The 22530-nt window shown below is 44.4% G+C and overlaps 1 protein-coding gene across 3 annotated transcripts in view; it reads left to right on the top strand.

The window, feature by feature from the left end:
• Positions 1-22530, top strand: part of Grin2b (glutamate ionotropic receptor NMDA type subunit 2B) — a 459161-nt gene that overhangs the window by 252387 nt on the left and 184244 nt on the right. For all 3 annotated transcript variants that reach the window (XM_052722258.1, XM_052722259.1, XM_052722257.1), the window contains one exon: positions 1852-2450. In XM_052722258.1, coding sequence (XP_052578218.1) covers positions 1852-2450 — 599 coding nt within the window. The remainder of the gene's footprint in view (positions 1-1851; positions 2451-22530) is intronic.

The following is a 22530-nucleotide window of genomic DNA, read 5'->3' as shown; positions in this document are numbered from 1 at the left end:
CTGGCTGTATGTTTGAGCCCAGAGGAGACGGGCACAGTAAGGGTGAGCAGCGTTGCACCTTTGGCAGGAAGACTCACCACTGCTGGGCAGTCATCTCCTCCACTCTGGATAGGCTGGGGTCCATGTCACCAGTTCAAGCTTGGGAAGCACACATTATTCTGGCAAAGCCGAGGGACTGGCAGCTCTCACTGCCCAACTAGGGTCTTGAGATAAAAGTAGGGTATTTTCCAGCCGGTATTTTTTCAATAGTTGGCACTAGAGAAATACTTGGCTGTTTCTTGACTATTTATTCCTGAACTAAGAAATGGCTATATAATTTTGCTTAAAGGCCGAATTTCTTGGTCTCTCGTAACTACACTTTAAAGCCCAGGTTGTTGGGAGTGGGGAGGAAATGTCCTTTGAAGAGAGAGGCAATTGTGTTAGCTATTTCAAAATGGACAGAAGCCCTCAGATGGAAGGTGGGGGCACAAACTGAGAAAAGTACTCCATTACCAGAAACGAATCAGGGAAATGGATTAGGGGACAGGCTGAGAGGGTATTCATTTTGTGTGTTCAGATTCTTGTAGCTATAAGGTGGAGCTGAACTACAGGCTTGGACGTGGCAAAACAGCAGGTGAAGGGCAGCTTAAAATGGGAGGAATTTAAAATGGCTTCTCCCTCAAAAGGAAAGGGAGGAAAACAAGATGCTCAGAATTGGCTCCGTGTGTGTGTGTGTGTGTGTGTGTGTGTGTGTGTGTGTGTGTGTGTGTGTGTGTGCATGTGTGTGGGTCTGTGTAGTACACAGAGGAGTCTAAGACCTGTGGCATTATATGGGTTAGAAAACAAGCCCTCTGCTATAGGTTGCTCTAAAATCAAGCACGCCACATGAAGAGTCTAGCTACCGGCATTTTAATATTTGGTCTAGAGGTGCTGTTTGAACCTTGCTCTAAGCTGTGGATCTTGTTATCAGAGCAGCAGTTAGAGAATAAGCTAGGTTAATCGAGAATGCTAGTAGGCATGCCCTGGTGACACAAACCTGTCATTTCAGCTATTCAGAAGACCAAAGCAGGAAGATTCCAAGTTCAAATCCTGCTGAGACTATAGAGTGAGTCTAGGTCCAGCCTGGGAAACCGAGTGAGAACCTATATCAGCCATTTTTTTTTTTTGGTGGAAAGGAAGAGAGACTCAGTGGTAGCGCAGAGCATATGAGAACCTGGCTTCAATCTCAGTACTATAGGACTTGTGTTACTAACAGCTTTATGCTCTCTTTGGTTCCTAATAGCCAAGAATCAGGTCCATTGTGTGTGAGTGTTGCTTACACCAGCCATGTAGACAAGCCTAAGGGCGGACCCGTGTTACCTTAGTTTATTCATTCTGGTGCTGAATAATATAAATCTGCACACTCAGAAATTTAAAGTCCTCGAGAAAGGGTACGTGTGTGTGCATGTGTGTTTATGTGTGTCTGTCTGTGTCTGTGTGCATGTGGGCAACTCACCTGACTGGCATGAGCCCTTGGACTCTTCTTTCCACTTTTGGATTATTTGATGTTCTACTGTGTAAATATCAATGTGTTTCCTTCTGAGGAGCTATCTTAAGCTAAGACCCTGAGGAGTTCAGACAAAAAGACTCATAGACCAATTCTGTTTCCTTTCCCAAATGCCAGGAAATACTCTTAGGAATGAATTTATTATAAATGTTTGGAATTCAAAAAACATTCAATTATTTTTTTACTGAAAATTTTGAAAATGAAAAATTCTATGAAAAAAACAACGATGAACCTGAACTTTTGTATCCGGTTGATTCAGAATCGCCATGGCTAGTTTCGTTTGATCTTTCTGTTTCTCTCTTTTTTTTCCACTTTGATTGCTCTAGGATGAATCCTCCATGTTCTTCCAGTTTGGCCCATCCATTGAGCAGCAAGCTTCCGTCATGCTCAACATCATGGAAGAATACGACTGGTACATCTTTTCCATCGTCACCACCTACTTCCCTGGCTACCAGGACTTTGTGAACAAGATCCGCAGTACTATCGAGAACAGCTTCGTGGGCTGGGAGCTGGAGGAAGTCCTCCTGCTAGACATGTCTCTGGATGACGGCGACTCGAAGATCCAGAACCAGCTGAAGAAGCTCCAGAGCCCCATCATCCTCCTCTACTGCACGAAGGAAGAAGCCACCTACATATTTGAGGTAGCCAACTCGGTCGGGCTGACGGGCTATGGCTACACATGGATCGTGCCTAGTCTGGTGGCGGGGGATACAGACACGGTGCCCTCCGAGTTCCCCACCGGGCTTATCTCTGTGTCCTATGATGAATGGGACTATGGCCTTCCTGCCAGAGTGAGAGACGGGATTGCCATCATCACCACTGCTGCTTCCGACATGCTGTCCGAACACAGTTTCATCCCTGAGCCCAAGAGCAGTTGTTACAACACCCACGAGAAGAGGATCTACCAGTCTAACATGCTGAATAGGTAAGTGTGGAGCAGTGCTGCAGAGCACATGGAGAGGACCAGGAGAGAGGGATGGAGGTGCAGGACCGGGGAAAGGCGGTTCAGGATGGCAACAGGCTGAAGGCCGGCTTTGAAATGGCACCTGGTCATGGTCAGAGAGCAATTCAGTTAAACCCTGTTCTTTGTGTTCTTATCTTAGAAACAGCAAATCAGTTTGTAGAGTGCTTGCCTGGCATATACAAAGCCCTGGGTTGCAGCCCCACCACCACATAAAACTTGGTGCGGTGGTACATAGGACAAGAGGATCAGAAGTTCAAAGTTACCCTTAGCATGAAGCTAGCCAGCTTGGGCTATATAAAACCCTGTCTCTCTCTCCCTCCCTCCCCCCCCTCTCTCTCTGTCTCTCTCTCACTCACACACACACACACACACACACACACACACACACACACACACACACACAGAGCTCTCATTTATAGATGGTGGTATAAGAGTTTTCATATTTTACCTCATTTACTCTTGCAAATAATCCCATTAGTCAGATTTTTAAAAACTCATTTCCATTTTAAACAATATGAGAATAAGGTTTATAGAAATAAATTGTCTTCCATCAGACTGTGAGTGGATCAGCTTGAAATTTAACCCAGGCATCTCTGATCCTTGAGTACTTGATCACTGGATTCAATAGACTCAGAAAAAGGGACAGCAGCGGAATCAACTTCCCTGTGGCAAGACGCTGCATCAGGAGGGAGTGGAGAACATCCTCCGTGGGTCTATTAGCATATGAGGTGTTCTTCCCTTAAAGAACTAGACATCTTCTCCTCACCTTTGCTCCTGCGCTGTCTCTTTTCATGGGCCAGCATGCTATGGTGGAGGCATCTTTCAGTCTGGTTTGTAGCAAGAACAAAAAGAAGGCCTCTGTTTTAGTTGCTTTGGTTTTGCTCATGTAAAATACCTGAAAGAAGCAACTTAAAAGAGGGGAAGAGATAGTTTGGGTCATGGTTTCAGAGACATCAGTCCATGAGGGCTGGCTCCATGGCTTCCGGCCTGTAGTGTAGGAGGACCCCATGGTGAAGAACACGAAGAAGAAAATTAAAATGACCTGAACTCCAACCAACCATATATAATCACTAAGTTAGTTAGGAACCATCCTGGACATCTTGCTAGACATCTGTATCTATATGGGTTTAAATATATAATTTCATACAAATGTAGCTATGACTGCTGTTCAACACCTGACTTTCTTTACTCACCAGTAGGCTTTGAACTATCCATTTAAAGATTTATTTTGAACTGTTTAAATAGGACGTACAGAACATCCTCCATGAAACACTGCATCCTCAGGCACCTGCCCTCCAGCTCGTGAAATAAAATACTAGAATGCACCCCGAGAAAGTTAAACCACCTTTGCTGAAGGTTTGCGTGACTACCCGTATTTAACCTCCAGAGGGAAGTAGATCTACTATCTCAAAACAAAGCTTTTAATTTAGAGTCCAGATGAAAAGCAGCTGTAATGTGGCCATGACTGTGACCATTCAAGCCCAATAACCTCTTGCTGTGAGTTCTGCTCTCCCACCATTCCTTGGTGGCACAGAGGGTCCTGGTTGACCCCGATTTCTCTCAGGTTTCCCCATCTTGGGCTCCTTGGTACATTCTTCTTTCATTTGGGGGCTTTGTTGGAGAGTTGCTCATTTCTAAACTACTGGCCTTGGGCTCAATGTCTTCACATTCCCTGCGTTATGTCTCCAGTCACACCCTCACCCCAGGTTCATATTTTATACATTTTTTTTTTTATGTACTAGGAATTGAACCTAGGGTCCTGTGTGAGTCAAGTGTTGTACTACTGAGCTATAGCCTCAGCTCACACATACACTTTTTCTTTTATTTTGAGTCGTGGTCTGACTAAGTTGCCTAGACTGGCTTTGGTTTCTCTCTGTGGCACAGACAGCATTTGAAGTTGTTTCACTCCAGTCCCCTAAGTAGCTGGGATTACAGGCCTGTACCACCAGCCCTGAGTCTCAGCTTGCATTTTAAACTGGATAAGACATTTCTTTTGATACCATGGCTATTGGGAACTCATGTCTGCAAAGCTGAACTCTTCATCTCATTTCTCACTCTGTTTCAATCTTTTAACCAAATTTATACTATCTGGGATGTATCCTATTAGTAGATTAATGAAATTAAAATTCCAAGTCTCCTTAGTGCTGTGTGTGCTGTTTCCCATGGATTGAAGTCTCCCCGCATCTCTGGAATGCCATTGCTGGGTCTTCCTCTTTCCTGAAGCACTCCAGCACACCTTCTTTATGTTGCAGCAGCCGCCCCTGCACCCACTTCTGCTTCTTTGCAATCTGTGTTGCAACCAGAGCAACTACAATGGAATGGGATTTCATCACCTGCCTGCTTAATGCTTTCCAATGGCTTTTTATTGCTGCTCTAATAAGGAACCATCTCCTTAATGTGGTTTATAAAGTTTTACACAGCATGGGCCCTGCCTGTCTCTGCAAAACTGTCTCATGCCTTCTCTCCCATCAACATGACCTTCCTAGAGTGCAGAAGACACTCTATTTGTTTTTTGTTTTTATAAAAACACTACAGTCTCTCTCACTTCCAAATCCCCTCTTTGTCATCGGGTTTCATCATGTACCCCAGGCTGGAATTTGTAGTGTAGTCCAGGGATGATGATCTTAAACTCCTAATCACCCTGACTCCTTGCTTGGACTACAGCTGTACACCCCCATATCCAGTTTATGTGTATGTGGTGCTGGGGATCAAGTCCAGGGCTTCAGGCATGCTCAGCAAACCCTCTGCCACCTGAACTATGACTCTAGGCCTCCTCACTCTGGAACACTCCCTAGCAAGCCCTCTGCCACCAGTAAACACATACACATGTCCTCTACCTGCCCAGTGCTAGTCATTCATTCTTGGGCTTCCGTGGTCATGACTTCCCCTGGGAAGATAATCTTAAGCCTTGGATTGACATCCCCATTACATGCCTCCACTAAATCTAACGCTTTCCTAATGAAGGTTCCTTAAAAAAGCTCTAGGAGAGCAAGCAGCCGCTTTCTGCCTTTTCGTTTCTCTGTCCTTATTCCCACACAGCGTGTGACACAGGGAAGGATGTGAGTTGGGTCCTCCAGGTCTGAGTACACATCCACTCCACAGAGAGGGGGTGGCGAGCCGGCTGTTCTTTCCAAGGTGAGAAACCTTCCCGTTGAGTTGGCTCCGTCGACCCGTGCACTCTTCTGTTATTTTTAGTGTTCAGTTCACACTGATTCACGTTAGCTTCCCAAGTATTTGCTGATTAAAAGCGAAGCTAAAGGCCAAGGACTCCTGAGACCAAAACATCTGTCAAACAGCACAAATCAAGGGAACGTAATGGTAAGCCTGTGAGTGCAGTTCAAGCTTGCCCACTTTTGTCTAAAACCTTCCCCCAGGGTAAACAGCAACCTTCAGGTATATTATTTCTGGCTTAGTTCATCTTACACTAGAGTGTAAATGTCACCTCTGGAGCGTGGGCTCTGTCCGCACCCTGAGCCCACCATTGCTTTAACCTTTATTCAGCATCTCTTGGGTCTGAGAGGCCTTGTGTTATCTCCCTAGCTCTCAATTGCCCTCTTTCCTTAGAGCTAAGTCAGGATGAGCCAGTGTCACTCTGGAGGATACTCTGAGTTCATGGTGCTAGTTTGAGGCCAGCTTTGGCTTCATAGTGGGTTCCAGACTAGCCTAGACTACAGTATAAGACAATCTTGGCTCAAAAATATCACCCCCTGAAAAACAACAACTAATGAGCCACAACTTGTCTTTCCGCTGTCTCAAGTGTTGCTAACCCGAAGCACCCAGGCAGGGACTGCACAGTGGAGATGGTTCACAACGCTGCAGGTTCCAGGGAGGAGGGGAAAGAGCAGGAGGAGCAGAGCAGACAGGGTCCACTGTCACCTGATGTTTTCAATGTGTTACTCAGGCAGTGGCTTCAGCCTGCCCTGCCTGCTTGCTTCTCTACTTGGTGGATATGTTCTCCTGCCTCAGTCTCCAACGGTCCTTCCCCTGTCTCCCTGCTGGCTAGACAGCTGTCCCCAGGTTCTCCCCATCCATACACTGACTCCTTTGCTCCTCTCCATGTCTTCACTTTTCCTTTCCTTGCAAGCATAGCTTTTGGTGGCTCTTAGCTCCAATTCGAAGTCTTTGCTGGGGATATTTTAGTAGATCATTTTAAACAAGTTCAGAAAGGCTTGGGTTAACTAGCTGGGACTTATAAAGAGGTATCCCCAGGCCTGAGGTACTGTCACCAGGCATGGATGTCTGGAGACCTCCTAGGGATTCAATTAGGCACTCTTTGTCTTAGCTCTTCTCACTGGCTGAAATAAGACTTGCTCCTCTTCAGAGCTCTGGTCTCATTAGGGTCACTCTTTTAAATAACAAACCAAGTGGCCTCACTGTTTAGCCACAGCAGGAAACCTTTGCAAATGAAATAGCTGCAAATGGTTGGCTGTTTTGTGAGGAAGAAGGTCCCTTTGGCAGGCTGCTCCTTTCTCAACCATAGCCCAGGAAGGTAGGTTCCCCTGGAGGATTCTGGGAGGTAGGTTCATCCCAAATGCCAGAGGATGTTAGGAATGGAGACCGGGAACTCCTCACCTATAAGCTCTGTCCTCCTGAAATATAAGAGGAAGCAGAGGTCTTGTTTATATCCGGCCAGATTGCGGCCTTCTTCCCATGTGTGGTAAGTTCCTCCATCCCGAGTTCTTGAGTCAGAATAAGAGATGATGTGAGGGACGAGGGAGATGGCTTAGTAAAGTGTTAGTTTGGATCCCTAACACCCATGAGGAAGACCAGATATGGCAATGTGTGCCTGTAATCCTAACACAGGGAGGCAGACAGGAGAATCCTGTGGCGTATGGGACAGCTAGTCATGCCAAATCAGAGCCCCAGATCCAGGGGAAGAACCAGTCTAAAAAACTACAGGAGTGATAGAGAGAGACTACTGATGTTGATATCTGGACTCTACACATGTATATAAGTATGTGTGGCTGTACCTGTATACACAGCACATATGCTTGAACATGTACACACACAAACCACACACTACAGAGGCGGGGGAGAGGGAAGGAGGAAGGGAGGATTATCTGATGGGCTTGAATCTCAAAGACAGATGCATACTTATGATTCATGTATTTCGAAATCCAAGAAGAGTTTTAAAAAATGATCCCCAGAGAGGACCCTTACATCATTTCAGATCACCATATAAATAGTATTTATCAAGTAGTAATTTAAACCCTTAAGATACTAGCTGGAGATCTGGTGATTATTTCTGCAGAGGCTTTGGATTCATTGGAGAGTTTCACTATTTCTCTCTCTCTCTCTCTCTCTCTCTCTCTCTCTCTCTCTCTCTCTCTCTCTCTCTCCTTTTTCCTTCCTTTCCTTCCTCCATCTCCCATCTCCCTGCCTATCTACACACACAAACCAAGCATGGTGGGTCATGTCTCTAATCCCAGAACTCAGGAGGGTGAAACAGGACTGTTTGAGGTCAACCTAGGTTATCTAGTGAGACCCTGTCTCAAAAATCACAAATGAAACAAAAAAGCAAAAGAGCTCAGTGAAATCTGAACAAACCAGGACCATGTGATCTTGGTGTACGTCCATCTCAAATACCACACAGGATGTCCTTCTGATGCTGGAAGAACAGTTGTTATTTATATGAAATTCAAGTTTAACAGGCCTCCTGGCTTTTTACTTGCTAATCTAACAACTCTAATTTGTACATTAATAAGAACTAATTTTCTTTGGAACCATGTCACATCCATTTATGTCTTATTAGTAAATACAGTACAATACCCTGTCATAATGTAAGGCATGCTGAGAGGGATTTATTCCAACTGGGAAATTCATTTGATTGAAAGAGCTGCAGAATTTCTTGTGGCTAGTGATGGATCCTCTACTGAGAAAAGTCTGCAAATGTTTTGATACCAGGTCATCTGAAACATTTGGAAGAAAGTGACTAGCTTCATTGCTTCAATCCTATCTTGACGTTCCTGAGCTAGAGAAGAATTGCCAGCTACTAGTAGGCATGGGTCTATATTTCTTCCTTTACCCTTCCCCAGGGAGAGTTCATGGCTAATACACTGATGGTCTGTTTCTGTCACCCAAGTGATGATGCACCTGCCATGTACTTCTGTGTTCTTTTTAAATCCCAAGAACCCAGTGTTTCTGCTCTCTCTGCTCAGCAGCGTGTGGAATGTGGAGAAAGAGCAGATGCTATTTGAGATAGATGGATCTTAATATAGCCATCCTCTTATGAATCTTGCCTAATGATTTCTCCCCAGTGTCTTCAGAGTTCCTATTCAACACTGGTTCTACACTCTCCCAACGTTGTTCCTTCTCAGTGAATGATGCCATAGCAAAAGGATTGGACTCTTCCTGGCCAGGCCATTGGGGAATGAAGGATAGTAACTTGAGTTAGAGATATGAAGAAATGTTAGGTCCTTATTAACCAAGCTGTGATGAATAGAATCTTCCTGCAACCTTGAGGCGGATGCCCAGTGTTTTGGAATCACTGTGTTAGTTGGTTGTTCTCAGGGGATGCCCACTTAACTCTCTTGGCCTGGAAAGTGCTGGGAAGTTAAGAAATAAACAAAGAGTTGAAACCATTAGATTTACACAGTATGAACAAGAGCTGATTGGTCATTTCCATTTTAGTTGCTATTAAGTGTTCACTGAGCACAAAGCATAGGCAGATTCACAGTAAGGCAAATATATGTATTCAGTTTATCCAACTTAATCCAGTCCACATGTTAACCAGGTGAAAGTTTATATGAATGTATAGTTATAAGTGGAGGAACTGCTGTAGTGGTCCTTAACCTTGTCAAACAAAGGCACAAAGGAATCTAAAGGAAGCATTTTCATATGAAATGTTTTGAAAAGCAAGAGCTACCTGTGTATACCAGAAGGGAAACTATCTACTCAGTGGTTTAAGAGGGCATATAAACTGGAGAACAGGACTGGAGGATCTATTAACTATCCTAAAGGATATATTCAATGCTTATATTGCAGGCACGACAAAGCAGATGTAAAGAATAATTGGATGTAGTGATTGTTTAAATTATTATTTTCTCTAGTCTATTATTCCCCTAATCTTACATACATAAATGGTTATTCCAGGCAAGTCATTTTTTAAATTTAATTATATGATTGCATGTGTGTCTGTCTGTATGTGGGGTTTGTGCATGAGTGCAGGTACCTGAGGAAGCCAGAAGAGGGCATCAGATCCCTGGGAGCTGAAGTTAGAGGACATTGTTAGTCACATGACATCGATATTAGGAACCAAACTCCAGTTCTCTGCAAGAAAAGGAAATGCTCTTAACTGCTGATCCATCTCTCCAGTCCAAAGTGATTGTTTGCTTTCTCCTAGGTATCCACTAATGCTTAATATCCAGGCCCTTACATACTTATTTCCTTGATCGTTATTTCATTCTATGGTATATTTGTAAAATTTAAAATTTACCCATGGCCTAGGTGGAATTTATTTATTTCTCTCTTCCTCTTGCATTTCTTGCCTTCATCCTGTCCTTTCTCTTTCTTTAAAAAGTGACTTATAAGAGGGTCAAGGTGAAGAGGAAGGTAAGTAGGGCAAAGGTTCTACTTCACTGAGAACAATGGAGCAAGGACATTGTGTTCTATAGGAAGATACAATGCTACCCCATCTATGGGAAGGAATAGAACACTCTGGGAGAGGAAACAGAAGCAGAGAAAGGCAGTGTCTCTTGGTGGAATAAGCAGATCTCACTTAGCAGAGAGATTCTGTCTCTGAAAGTGCAGAGTTGGAACCCATGGGATGGGCTAAGAGGGGAGGTATCCTGTGCACACTGAAATACAGTGTGCACCAGCCAGGCAGCATGAGTGTTCTCATTGTGGACTTGGAATCATGTATTCGACTCATAGAACAGCCCTGAAGTCAATGTCCTCAAGAAATACCCACTGATCACTAAGTTTAAAAGTGTGTCCTATCCTTCCCACCCTCCCTAGCATCCCCTGTCCCTTTCTACTGCTCTGTGTCCCTCCATGACACTTAACAGACAACCTGCCTGCAGCTTGTCTTGAACAACTTTCCTAACTTTCGTTTTCTAGTCAATTTCAAATTCCTCATGTTTTGTCTTCAATTAATGCTTGTATTCCTAGAATAGTAGATGATAACCAAGATGAATGCATATTAGGTAAGAGCATGAGTGAAGATAGGAACCATTATTAAGAGAGAGAGAGAGAGAGAGAGAGAGAGAGAGAGAGAGAGAGAGAGAGAGTGAGAGAGCACAAATAGCAAAAATAACTGGCCTAGAACTTACTATGTTGAACAGGCTGGCCTCAAACTCATAAGTGATCCACCTGCTTCTGCCTGCTGAGTGCTGGAATTTTTAACCATGATATATTTTTAAGAAACCTGAAACCCAGGGACCTCCAGCCATGGCAGATCTGGGCTTCATCTGTCTGTTGACCTGCAGCGCAGCCCCTCCTGTGCGGCACAGAATGAAGCTTTGTGGAAAGCCTGCCTCCCTTTGCATGACTGGTGCTAATCTACTCCAGCCTGTCTCCATCTGTGTCTTCTTGTGAATGGTGCAAAGATGCATCTTATGAACTGGAGAATAGATTCTAAGAGGTCATTCATTAACCATCAGAGGCTGGCAGGCCCGAACCTAGGGGTCTGGATGGCCATGGCAGTGGCAGTGTTAGCCCGTTAGTTACTTGACCCAGGATCCACGTTGACTGTTAACTTTTGCCCTGACCTGACTGCACCTCAATGACACCTTCTGTTCCTCTGCTTCTTAACCCAGACTAGGCACACATTCACATTTAATGAGAACTGAAGCTGGCATTATTCAGAGATTGCGTGGGAGTTGTTTTTCTGTCTGCTCTCTCTTCCCACCAGAGGATAAAGATGGCTGAGTGGGGGTTTCTAGGAAATTAAGAGACTGTCATTTATAGCTATAGACATGGGCTGGAAACCTGAGTGAGGACTGTACCCCAGCAGGTCAAGGTTAGCTGGGCAAACATTTGAGAGTAGTGGTAGGCTTGTAGCCTTTGCAGCCATATGAGATTTTGTGTGTTTTAGGCAAATAGTGATTTCAGACTTCCTCTTTGCTTCCTCTCTGATGGTACGGACAGTGGGGCATAGATGGTCATGTCCTAGAGATGGTTTATTAGTACCTGATGTGCCCGATATGGATTTGGAAAAAATGAACTGTCAGGATGGCTGCTAAGTGCTGTAGATACTGCTTGGGTAGAAACCAAGGAAGCAGTAGGTTGGTACACGCTGCATGCAAGGAACCTTTCCTGGGCTCTCAAGGGTTTTTTTCCTAGTGGCACACCATCTTCTGGCAGTGTCTGGAGGGTGAACACACCCGGCCTGGCACCAGTCCCCAACCTGGGTAGGCTGGTCACACATGGAGGAACTGCTGGTGACAGATTAGAGCTCCCTGCTGCCCAAGTCTGTTCCCTCTTGTCCAGCTTCCAGCAGCAGCAGCCGGCCGGGGGCTGCCCACAGCTCCCTCACTGCTCCGGCTGCCTCTCCTCATTCAGTATCGCCTCACACCCACCCCCTTTCTTCCTTTATCCTCTCTCATCTTTTTTTTTCTAGAGGGTGTGCTGTTCATTGATCTTTTACTGCCCATCTACTCTTTTTTAGCTGTTTTTCATTGAAGGGCTTTGAAGGCTTTCTGTACTCATAACTGACCATTTGTGCAATTCTTGCATGCACACACCCAGAGTCATTATGTGACTATTGCATGTACAGTGAGCACATGTGTGTGCATGTGTCAAATGAAGTTGAGCATCATCAAGAGAAGTAGGTAAAGTAGTACTATTTACCTAGTTCTTCCTCTTGCTAAGACTGTGTTGACTATGGAATAGAATTTGAAGGAACCCTTTAAGTTAGAATTCACTCCCACTCCAATGAATCTCAACCGAGTAGCTCCTTTCTTATTTGATTCTAGTTTTTAAGTCTTGATGACTATAAGATGGTAGTCAGATGACCAAAGCCTTTTGGTGTTTGGTTAAAAAAGAAGATGCTTGGGCTGGGGATATACAGCTAAGTGGTAGAACATTTGCCTAGCATGCACAAGGCTCTGGGTTCAGTCCCAGCATTGGAAGAAAAAAGGGGTGGGGAGAAAACTCAGTGAACAAGTTGCTTTATACATTTCCAATAAAGCATAGATGTCTTGTTTTACTTCATATTTTTCTTCCACCCACTTATTCTTTCTCTTCTTTTTCTCCTTGAACAAAAGTATGCCAGGTGCTTTGCTTAAGCCAGGTACATAGCACAATAGAAGGCTATCAGAGCTTGAGTAGTGGGATACATTCTTGCTTATTATTGTCTATGTAGATAGGAAAATTAGAAAGTGTGTGTGTGTGTGTGTGTGTGTGTGTGTGTGTGTGTGAGAGAGAGAGAGAGAGAGAGAGAGAGAGAGAGAGAGAGAGAGAGAGAGAGAGATGAGTGTGATATAGATTATTAGTGAAAATACTGACTCCACAGGATGTATAGGACCATCATCTGCATTCCTCTGGTGCCACAACTCTTATGTCTTCACACACTGACCTGGTCCCTTATTTGGTGACAATGTGGGGGGGGTCACATATTCAACAACCTCTTCTGTCTAGAGACAACCAATGAGGAAAGCAGAAACCACTTTGAACTAACATCACTGACAGCAAGTTGAAACCTGTGTACAGTGTCCATAACCCAATTTAAGCAAAACAATTATCATATTCAGGTATCTGTCCAGAACTGCATGGTAGCTTTGTGATTTCCCAGACCCAGTTCCTGCTAGTTCCCTTCTGGGTGTGGCTTTCATCCTTCTGCCCAAGATGGCTGCCAGAGCTCCAGACTCAGACAGTAGGTTAATGTGAGAAAGCAGAAAGACAAGTTCTTCTCCTTTTAGGGGATTCCTGGAATTACCACACTGCACTTGCTACTCATCATCCAGAAATCAGTCTGTAGTCTCAACCAGCTCCAAGGACAACTGAGTAGTTCAATTGCTAACCAGGATAGCAATATGCTCAGGTTAAAGAAAGCAATCAAAGTTCTGTGAACCTGAGAGCATCAAGAACACCTTTTTGCTAGGCAATGAGTCGTCTCTGACATGCTAGTTTACGTGACTTCCCAGAACATAGCAGTTTAGGAAAAACAGAAACAGTGCTGGGGATCAGGTAGGCCAGCTGACAGCATTAATAAAGGACTGTCAGAATGGGGAAGGTAATAGGGAAACCCAGCAAAAGACCTTGAAAAGCACAGTGGGAAGACCATTTGGAGGAAAGCTCAAATACATCTGGGAACTGTAAATGATCTCCATATAGCAAAACAGTAGAGTCATTGTGAAGTCATCAATGGGGACTTAAATTATATTGATTATCCTTGGTTTCAGGAGCCCAAGAGCTCTATCTTACTTTTATAAAATTTCCATTAAAAGACTTCCTATAATCAGCGGGGAAAAAAAAAGAGGGTTGGTACTTAAAAACATTGAGCTTCAGCAATTTAGAAAAATTACTTTTTTTAAAAAAAAGGCTATTGAATGACTACTATGTGCCAAGTGCTCTGTACAGAATCATTTAATCTGGAGAGTACTGCCCAAGGCCTTACTGCTTCCATTTTCTCAGGTAACATTGGAGATCCAGCGGAGATGGCCACGTTCACACTTGACTTGAAGATGGAGTTTCAAACCCACATTGCACAAATTCTGAGGCACTAAGCCCTGGGTTGTCCATCCGCCCTGGACTACTTCCTTCCTGCAAGGCTGACTCAAATGTGAATGACTTTGATGTGGATGAACACAGCGTTAAACCACAGGACAGAGTAGCTTAGAATCAAGAATTTTCTCCCTTGTGCTGGGCAGATGGTTTGATGTGTAGAGTACTTGCTGTGCAGAGTTCAAATCCCAAGGACCTGTACAATGCTGGGGGCAGTAGTGAGTGTCTGAAATCCCAGCACTCCTTTGGTAGGATGGAAGGTGTGGACAGGAGAATCTCAGGAAATTCCCAGGCCAGCTCATACGCAGCAGGGGACAAGAGACTGTGCCTCAAACAAGGTGGTGAGGACTGACAACCAAGGATCCACTCTAATTTCCACATGTATGTGCCCACACTCACATACTTACACACACACTCATATGTAATGGAAGCTTCTGTCCCCCCAGGAATTCCCAAATACCCAGCAGCCACTTCCCAAATAATTGACTCAGAGGCTTAATATTGAGCCAGTAACTCAGGCTTATTACTAACTAGCTCTTACACTTAAATTAACCCATAATTCTTATCTATGTTTAGCCACGTGGCTTGGTACCTTTTCTCAGCATGGCATTCTCACCTTGCTTCCTCTGCATCTAGCTGTTGACTCCTGACTCCACCCTTCCTCTTCCCGGCATTCTTAGTTTGGTCACCCCATCTATACTTCCTGCCTGGCTACCGGCCAATCAGTGTTTTATTAAACCAACTCAAGTGACACACACACACACACACACACACACACACACACACACACACCCCTCTGCTAGACCATGATAGACCCAGAGTGAGCCTGGAAGTAACATCTAGTACATGGAAGTTAAAGATGTCCTCACTGATCCTGGGGATGCTAATTGTCACCAAGTATACTTTCCTATGATGCTGTGAGCATCTTCCTTTTCACACAGGAAGGATGATGTATCTTTCTTAATCTGTCCCTGTATGTTCCCGATTTCTTTATCCCACATGTGGAAAACCACACATGATCACCGCACACCTGAGAATCTTGTAATGAAAGAGGATGCAAAGGTACTCTTCTGGAATCTGTTGGGGCTCGGAGAGGTTAGAGGAACATTGAAAATGCTGTCATGGATAATGTGATAAGACAAAACAAGACCTTGACCTCTGTCTTGGTTTACAAATGTCCTCCAGGGCCACTGTTCGTTTTTGACAGATAAGTTTAGACTTGTTTGAGGCGTAGATACAGCCAGATACTGGAGGAAAATGGAGGTGGGAGGATGCTGCTGGGGATGAAAGAGAGCTGACAGGTGGGGGCCAATTGTCTACATGTCACAAAATGACATTTACTTGTTTCACTGGATAGCATATGCAGTAGGTGTTTGAACTCCCTTTTATAGACTGAAATTTGAGCTGGGTTCTGGAAGATACAAATGCCATTCAGCATCAACTTTGATTGGCCTCAGGAGGAATGGGGCATCCTCAAAAAGATTCCTTTAATTTGTAGACTTAGACTTACTCTTCGGGGAACACAAAGTGAATCACCCAATGGGGGGGCAAAATAGGCGGAAGGAACCACAATCGGCATTCAAAGAGGCTGGCTGAAGCAATCCAGAATTTTCTGGTGCTTCTGATAGAGGACCTAAAAGGTCTTTTGTGACTGAGACCAAAGTAGTGAAGTTAAGGAGAAAACAGACATTCTTACATCCAAAGTTCCAGTTTAATTCGTTGACCTCCCGATCACAGATTATTAGCCCCTGAAAACTCGTGCATGACAGAATATTCCTCCGAGATGCATCCCAATCCCTCCCCCCACGCACATACACGCACACTTGGTGTGCTCACTCACCCACAAGTTTAAAAATAGGAGCCATGGTGTTGCCATGACTCCCGGTGCTACTCAGCGCTTCTTCCCTCTGATGCGATTTCCCTTCAGAACAGATTTAAGCGAGAATCTGGCTCAGAGCGGCCTCTAGCGGCACAATCCTTAGGGACGCGCTTCCTTCCCCAGTTAGCCCAGTCCCCCAAAGGAACCCACCAGGGGTGAATAGAATTCAGGGACCAGGGACGTCCTGAGCCTTTCTCCAAGGGCTCAGCTTTTCGCACATTTGACCCTCTGTCAGTCATAAGTAACAGGCTAGTGCCTACTGTGTGCTACAGAGCAGGGACAAGGTAGCTGGTGGGAGATTTGCAGCCCACAACTATTTGTAGAATAGTGTAGGGTAGGTGCTGGTGGTGGAGAGTGGTGGCCAGTGCTGTACACCAAGCAAGGGAGACTTGCTGAGATCGTGAGCAGCTAACATTCTTTTTCCGATAGAGGAGTCTTTTAAACTGTTAGCACCTGGTAATGAGTCAAGAGCCCTGGGGAAGTGTTGACAGGCTGACTTCCTTGGCTGCTGTCATTTCTGTTTTCTGTTCCCTGTGTTTGAGTCCTAATATCGATGCTTCTTGTTGCCAATTGCGTGAAAGAACTTAGGAAGATGGATGAAACCCTGTACAGAACCAGGGCCCGATCTAGCTCAAACTCTAACTCAGAAGGACTGGGAAGGGGTAAGGGCTTGGGGACTGATGTGCATTAGAGCTCCGGGGTTGTTTCTACATAGCAGCCCTGAGCTTAAGACCACCTTGCTGTCATTTGCGTGATCCAGATGAACAGGACGAGTAAAATAATAAGGCATTTGCATGGTTTTGGAGTCTGGTGCTCATGAAAGAATCCTTTTCTTTGATTCTCTCTGGAAGGCCAATCTAAAATTTGTAACTGTTGCTAGTGTTGGGGACCTCAAATTCTGGAAGGGGTACAGGCTATGAACGTTCATCACATGAGTAGTGATCTTGATCCTTTCATGGTTTTTATTCCTCTAGCTGACACTCTGGGTCTATTTTATGCAGAGAGATGAGTTTCTGCCAGTGTGGTTGGCAGCATGAACATCAGGATGGATTGATTTTAAACTGTCTTCAGTTCAACCTGTATACAGACTATAGGCACAAAAATCACTGAACTTTAAAGCTTCCAATACGATGTGTGTCCTGGCCTTGATGAGAAATTGATGCTTTTCTAAATGTTGGAGCACACGAATAGCTTTAAAATGGAAGTTTTTAGTGTTAGAAAATGCTGTTCTTTGTATTACTACACTGTTATTATATTTAATGGAATTGCAGACTGAAGTGCTATAGAAGAAAAGGGAAAAGAGCATTTAAAATGAGGAATAAATATGGTAGGGACCACAGTAAGGAAACAGTGAGATGTCTGTCTTCTACCCCGCTCCCAAACACCCCTCCTTTGGAAGAGGTAGTTACATTGGTTCTGATCCCGTAGTAGCAGGGACTGGGAGGCACTTCTATAATGTATGGCATTGAAATTTTTGTGGTTCTGACTGGGCTCAGTCTTGGCATGGTTTTGTGAACCAGCAAGGCCAAAGCACAGTGCTGTAATTGTATTAAGAAACACAATTAAGGAATATTGCATTTGCAGAACAGGCAAATGCCAAGTGTCTGATTAAAGGCTCGGGGAGACGTCCTGTTTCACCAAAGAATAAGAAGACAAAGAAAAGAAACACTGCATTATTCTTGTTAGTTCTGTGTGATTTGTAGGGGAGAACCATGGCAGAGCCTCCAGGCACACTTACTGCAGAGGGATCATTAGGAGGCTGTCGCCGTTGGTTTTAACCTAGCTTCCACCTACCCAGTCATCTCCCCCACATGTATCACAGAGATAGCTGGCTGAAAGAGGCAGGATTTTTGCATCAGATCCTCAAGTCCATCAGATTTTAACTTTATGGAATGAGTAGAAGGGGGTGAATCTGGAGTCCTTGTTCTTCAAATCCAGAATCTAAATCAGGGTGGTTATATGCGCTTTCCAGCATCCCTTCACCAATAAGATACCATGAGAAACGAGCTAATCACCACTCGTAAATAGCACTTATTAATTGCTTTACAGTGCTTGCTCTCCTTTTGGAACCAGCCAGGCATTTCTTGTGTAGCATATTCTAATATTCAGCTGGCTTCTTGAGGTTTGATAGAAAAATATCTTACATGGGCAGACAGTTGAATTCCTATTTTACACACTACTTAATGCCAGGTGCTGCAAGCAGAATTATGTATTTAGCAGTTTGCTTATAGCATTTCTGGATTTTATATCCGTATACACAAGTTCTTCATTGGAGGTTAAGGATGGTTGAAGAGGGGATAGCAGCCACAGTGCACTCTCAAACTATTATGGGGCCGTGTAGTTTAGTAGCTTGGAGCCTGTGACCATTCTTTGATGTCTCTTGCACTTTATAACTCTCTTTCCTGGCTGGCACGATTGTCCTCCTGCCTGGTGTGATCTGAGGCTCAAGCTATGCTAGCCCTTTGGTAGTGGTGTTATGCAAGTCATGCAGGAAGGAGAGGAGGCATGGTATTTAACCTGCCCAGAGCACCTCACAGTTCCCTCCACACTTCCATGCTTGCATGTTCAGTCAAAGAGGGTGACCCAGAAAGGGTCATCCTGGAGGGGCAGAGGGTGTGTTTGAGCATCAAGTGGTCACCTGCCATTTCTTTTCTCTCTTTGCCTTGGACCATGATAGTTATGGGTCTCGGTGCTCAGAGGACTGGGGAATGTTTCTTTTTTCTACTGCAAAGGTAAAATTCAGAAGTGGAAAGTGACAGAAAACACAACATGGATTCAGTCTCCCATATCTTTTGGATCTTGTGTAAAGGACATACATGCTGTCAGTCTGTCATCCCTAGACTTGCTTACTTATTATTTCCAGAAATTGGAAAAAAAAGAATCTTGTATCTTCCATTCCTTCTGAGTCCTGGGAAGGGAGCCTACTTACATGACTGTAACAGCTGTCGAAATCAGTCATTTTGGTTATTAGTAAGCAGCTAATGTGTCTATAAAAAAGAAAAGAATTTGACAGGAGACATAAAGGAACAGGACCTCACTGATGGGGAAGACATGGCAGGCATGAACAAGGTCAAGGTACAGCCCTCAGTGCCCAGGCACAAAGCCCCTGATGGCAGGGTCCCAGAACATGCCTTTAGTCCAGATTGCAAGAGCCATGGATGCTGCTGCAGGGGGAGCAGCCTCTTGGCAGGAGAACGGTATGCTTTAACCTGGCAGCAGTGTGCTATGGGAGAGAGAAAACCTTGCTTCTGTGAGTTTAACTCAAAGAAAAAAGATTGTTCTCCAGAAGGCACGTGTGCTCAAAAATTCCTCAAATGTGTTCTTCATTTTCTCACAAAGGATAAGGAAAGAACTAGGTCCTGCTCAGATACTGATTCCAAAAGTGTGGCTTAAGTCCCAGTGATGCCTTTCCAGGAAGCTGATGATGAAAACCCATCAACTTGGGAGCTTCACTTTTGTAGAAGGAGACTGTGACAGGAGTGCAGTCATCTTCTCAGACCAAATCTGGAGGAAGAAGACGTTGTAGCCTCTGCCTTATTGAATCAAATAATTTAGTATGCTGTACATAATAGAGAAGTGGATATCTAGAGATGAAAACTCATTTCCCCAAAAATCTCTGGTGGCTCCCTTCCATGAACAAGATGAGGCCTAGAGTTTTCAGCAAGCCTCAGGGACATGGGACCTGCCCTTGCTGATTGGACTGATCTTATTTAGCCGTCACATTCTTCCACATCTCCTGCTTCCCTCAACATACACTGCAGGAGATCTCGTAACATCAGCTGGTACAGAGGACATGGGCAGCCACTCTCTGAACACAGAAGTCTACTGCTCCCCACACGTGCACCAGCTGCTCTCATTCCTGCCCCTTTCTTTTTATCCCTAGGGAAGGATGGGACTGTCCTTTAAGACTTAACACAAGTGTATTCTCTTCTATGAAGCCGTCTCTGACAACAGGCCAATGCCATGCCTTCTGTCTGTGTTCTCATTCTCCTTCATCTATCCCTCTATTGTAGCAATCTGGTGTGCACATAGGTCAAACTGAAAATATATGTGGGAATATTGATGGATTGGAACATTTCACTCATTTTTTATAGTCACCTTAGGTAGGTCTCAGTGCATGATAAGGGCCACCATTTTAATTAAGTTTCATTCTTTGACAATTTCATACATGTCAATAATGCATTCTGAGTACTTTTGATCTCCCTCTTACCTCTTCCATCCCCCATTCTTGTTACAAATCCCTCCCCCACATTTACATCTTTTCATTTTGTTTTATGACACACTGATTTTAACTAGGGCTGCCTGTGTGATCACAGGTTAGGAACTAGCCATTGGAGCCTGGTGGGTTCACTATTGGATATATAACTGAAGACAATAACGGTCTCACCCCCAGAATCTGTCGGTAGCTGAGAGTTCAGCAGGGAAGGGGTAGAACCATGTATAGTTGGAGCAGTAAAGAAATGAAAGGGCAGGTTTGTGCCTGTGGAGTGGAAAGCTTGTCATTCTCTGGAAAGATTAAATGAGCTCTCTTTCATGTGTGAAGGTGATTTTGCAGATTCACCCATAGGAAAATGTAGGCTTTGAATTTTCAGCCTTTGTTTTGTAAGAGTGATCACATGGCACGGCCTCATACCTTATCATTACTATCATGTGCTTGGAAGTAATTCCTCTCTGCCCTTCATTCCTTTTATATATATAGCCGGTCAGACTCCCGTCATTCCTGCACAGTGCCCCAAGTGAAGTCACTCTTCTCCACTTCCATCCTTACTACATTCGTTAGCCTGTGCCTAGAGTCTGTAACAAGCTTCTCTGTATTCTCATTTATATCACAGAATCATCTTACACACTGTCCACTTGAAATGTTTCACATTTCACTTGGATCATTTTACCCAGATGAAGGACCAATGGGGACCTCTCTTAGAAAACCCAAACTTGGCTTGGTAATCGCCTGCCCTGCATCCATACCAGCCTGACCTCAGAAGGGACTCTCCCAGGCACACCTCTCCTCATTTATCATCCAGTCAAGGTCCTGTGGTGGAAAGTGGCTCTTCAGGAGGTAGGGGAGGGTGGCACTTCCCCAGCTCTGTGATACCTCGGTGGAGTTACTTAGGGCAGGCAAGTCATTCACCTTTTCTAATCTCCTCATAGTATCATTGGAGAGGTGTTTGCTTGGAAAGAATGAATCTGGAAGAGTGGGGCCTTCCATTTCTTCTAATTCTGAATTCTTTGACTCTTTCATAATAGGAAGGAGGGGGCTGTTTCCTTGAACTGATCACAGTGAGGAGGCTTGAACAGGCACCTGAGTTCACAGTGATTCAGATGACAGGATTGTACAGCAGCAGTTGACCACACACCCGGAGGGGAATGAAGATTAAGGGCCTCAGTGTAAGGCCGTATCTTGTGTCTATGGCACTGGGTACACTCTTTCCTTGAATTGGTTTTAGTTCTTTTCTCAGCCATGCTTTTGATTCACTTGATGAATGAAAATAAATAGGCCAGATTTGATTTTCTTTGATTGAAGGGTTCATTTTCTGTTCTTTCTGCCTCAGCAAAGACTAAGGTGCAGTTATTCGGTTTGCTTATCGGGTGCTGACCTGAGCTCCTTTGCAGCACAGTCCTCTTCTCGGATCTCTCTTGTGGAGGAGCTTTGACTTTTTGAAAAACTCCATCTGCAGACAAGCAGGGTGATGTTGGTGAAACAGGCCTTCAGTGGCCTTGGGGTCAGCGTCATCTGAGACAGTTCTAGCCATGGACTTTTTCAGCATTCCGAGGACTGAATTTTCATGGATGACCTCATGAGTCTCTGCTACCTTTCTTCACTGCAGGGACTAACATGCTGTCCTTCCTTTGCCTGTGTTAGGGGTGTGCATGTCATCTTTGATTCCTCCCTCTCCCCCATTCCCTTCCATCAGTTTTAGCATTCTCCTCTGTCTCTAACTGAACATACCTCAGATCTGTCCTCCTCTTTTCATTTCACCTACGACCCTGATTAACCTTTACATACCTGGGTCTTTCTCTGCCTGGATGGTTGGCTCCACATCAGGAGGATGCTTAGAGCGAGCCTTCAGTACGCATTTGTTGAATAAGTGAGTTCATTTAAGCTAATTGTGAAATTAAGCTTTGCATTATCTATGGACTTGATTTCCTTTGGGTTTTTGATGCATATTACTAAAGACTTGGTTTCCGCTTCTATTCTTAGATTCTTTACATTTTAAGCAAATGGTAAAGTGTCTACTCTAGCCCAGAGCTGTCCTCAGTGTAAAGAACAGCATAATAGGGAAGACACAATTGAATTTACTTCACAAGTCAAGTTCAGTTCAAGAAGCAAAGTCAGCCTACACAATCATGTTGAGGGAAGGTGAGAGAGAGAGAGCATGATGAAGTGCTTCAGAGGGTGATATGATTCCTGTGCTACAGAGGAAGACTTGTCTATATTGGCTGAAGTTACATAACCTGGAACATTTTGAAGAAAGTGGAGGCAGTGGTATTCGACCTAGC

This window comes from Peromyscus californicus, unplaced genomic scaffold (assembly GCF_007827085.1).
Source record: "Peromyscus californicus insignis strain IS unplaced genomic scaffold, ASM782708v3 Scaffold_6__1_contigs__length_162567912, whole genome shotgun sequence".
NCBI classification, from domain to species: domain Eukaryota; kingdom Metazoa; phylum Chordata; class Mammalia; order Rodentia; family Cricetidae; genus Peromyscus; species Peromyscus californicus.
The sequence above is the reverse complement of the archived record's forward strand: the minus strand, read 5'-3'. Positions and strand labels throughout refer to the sequence as shown.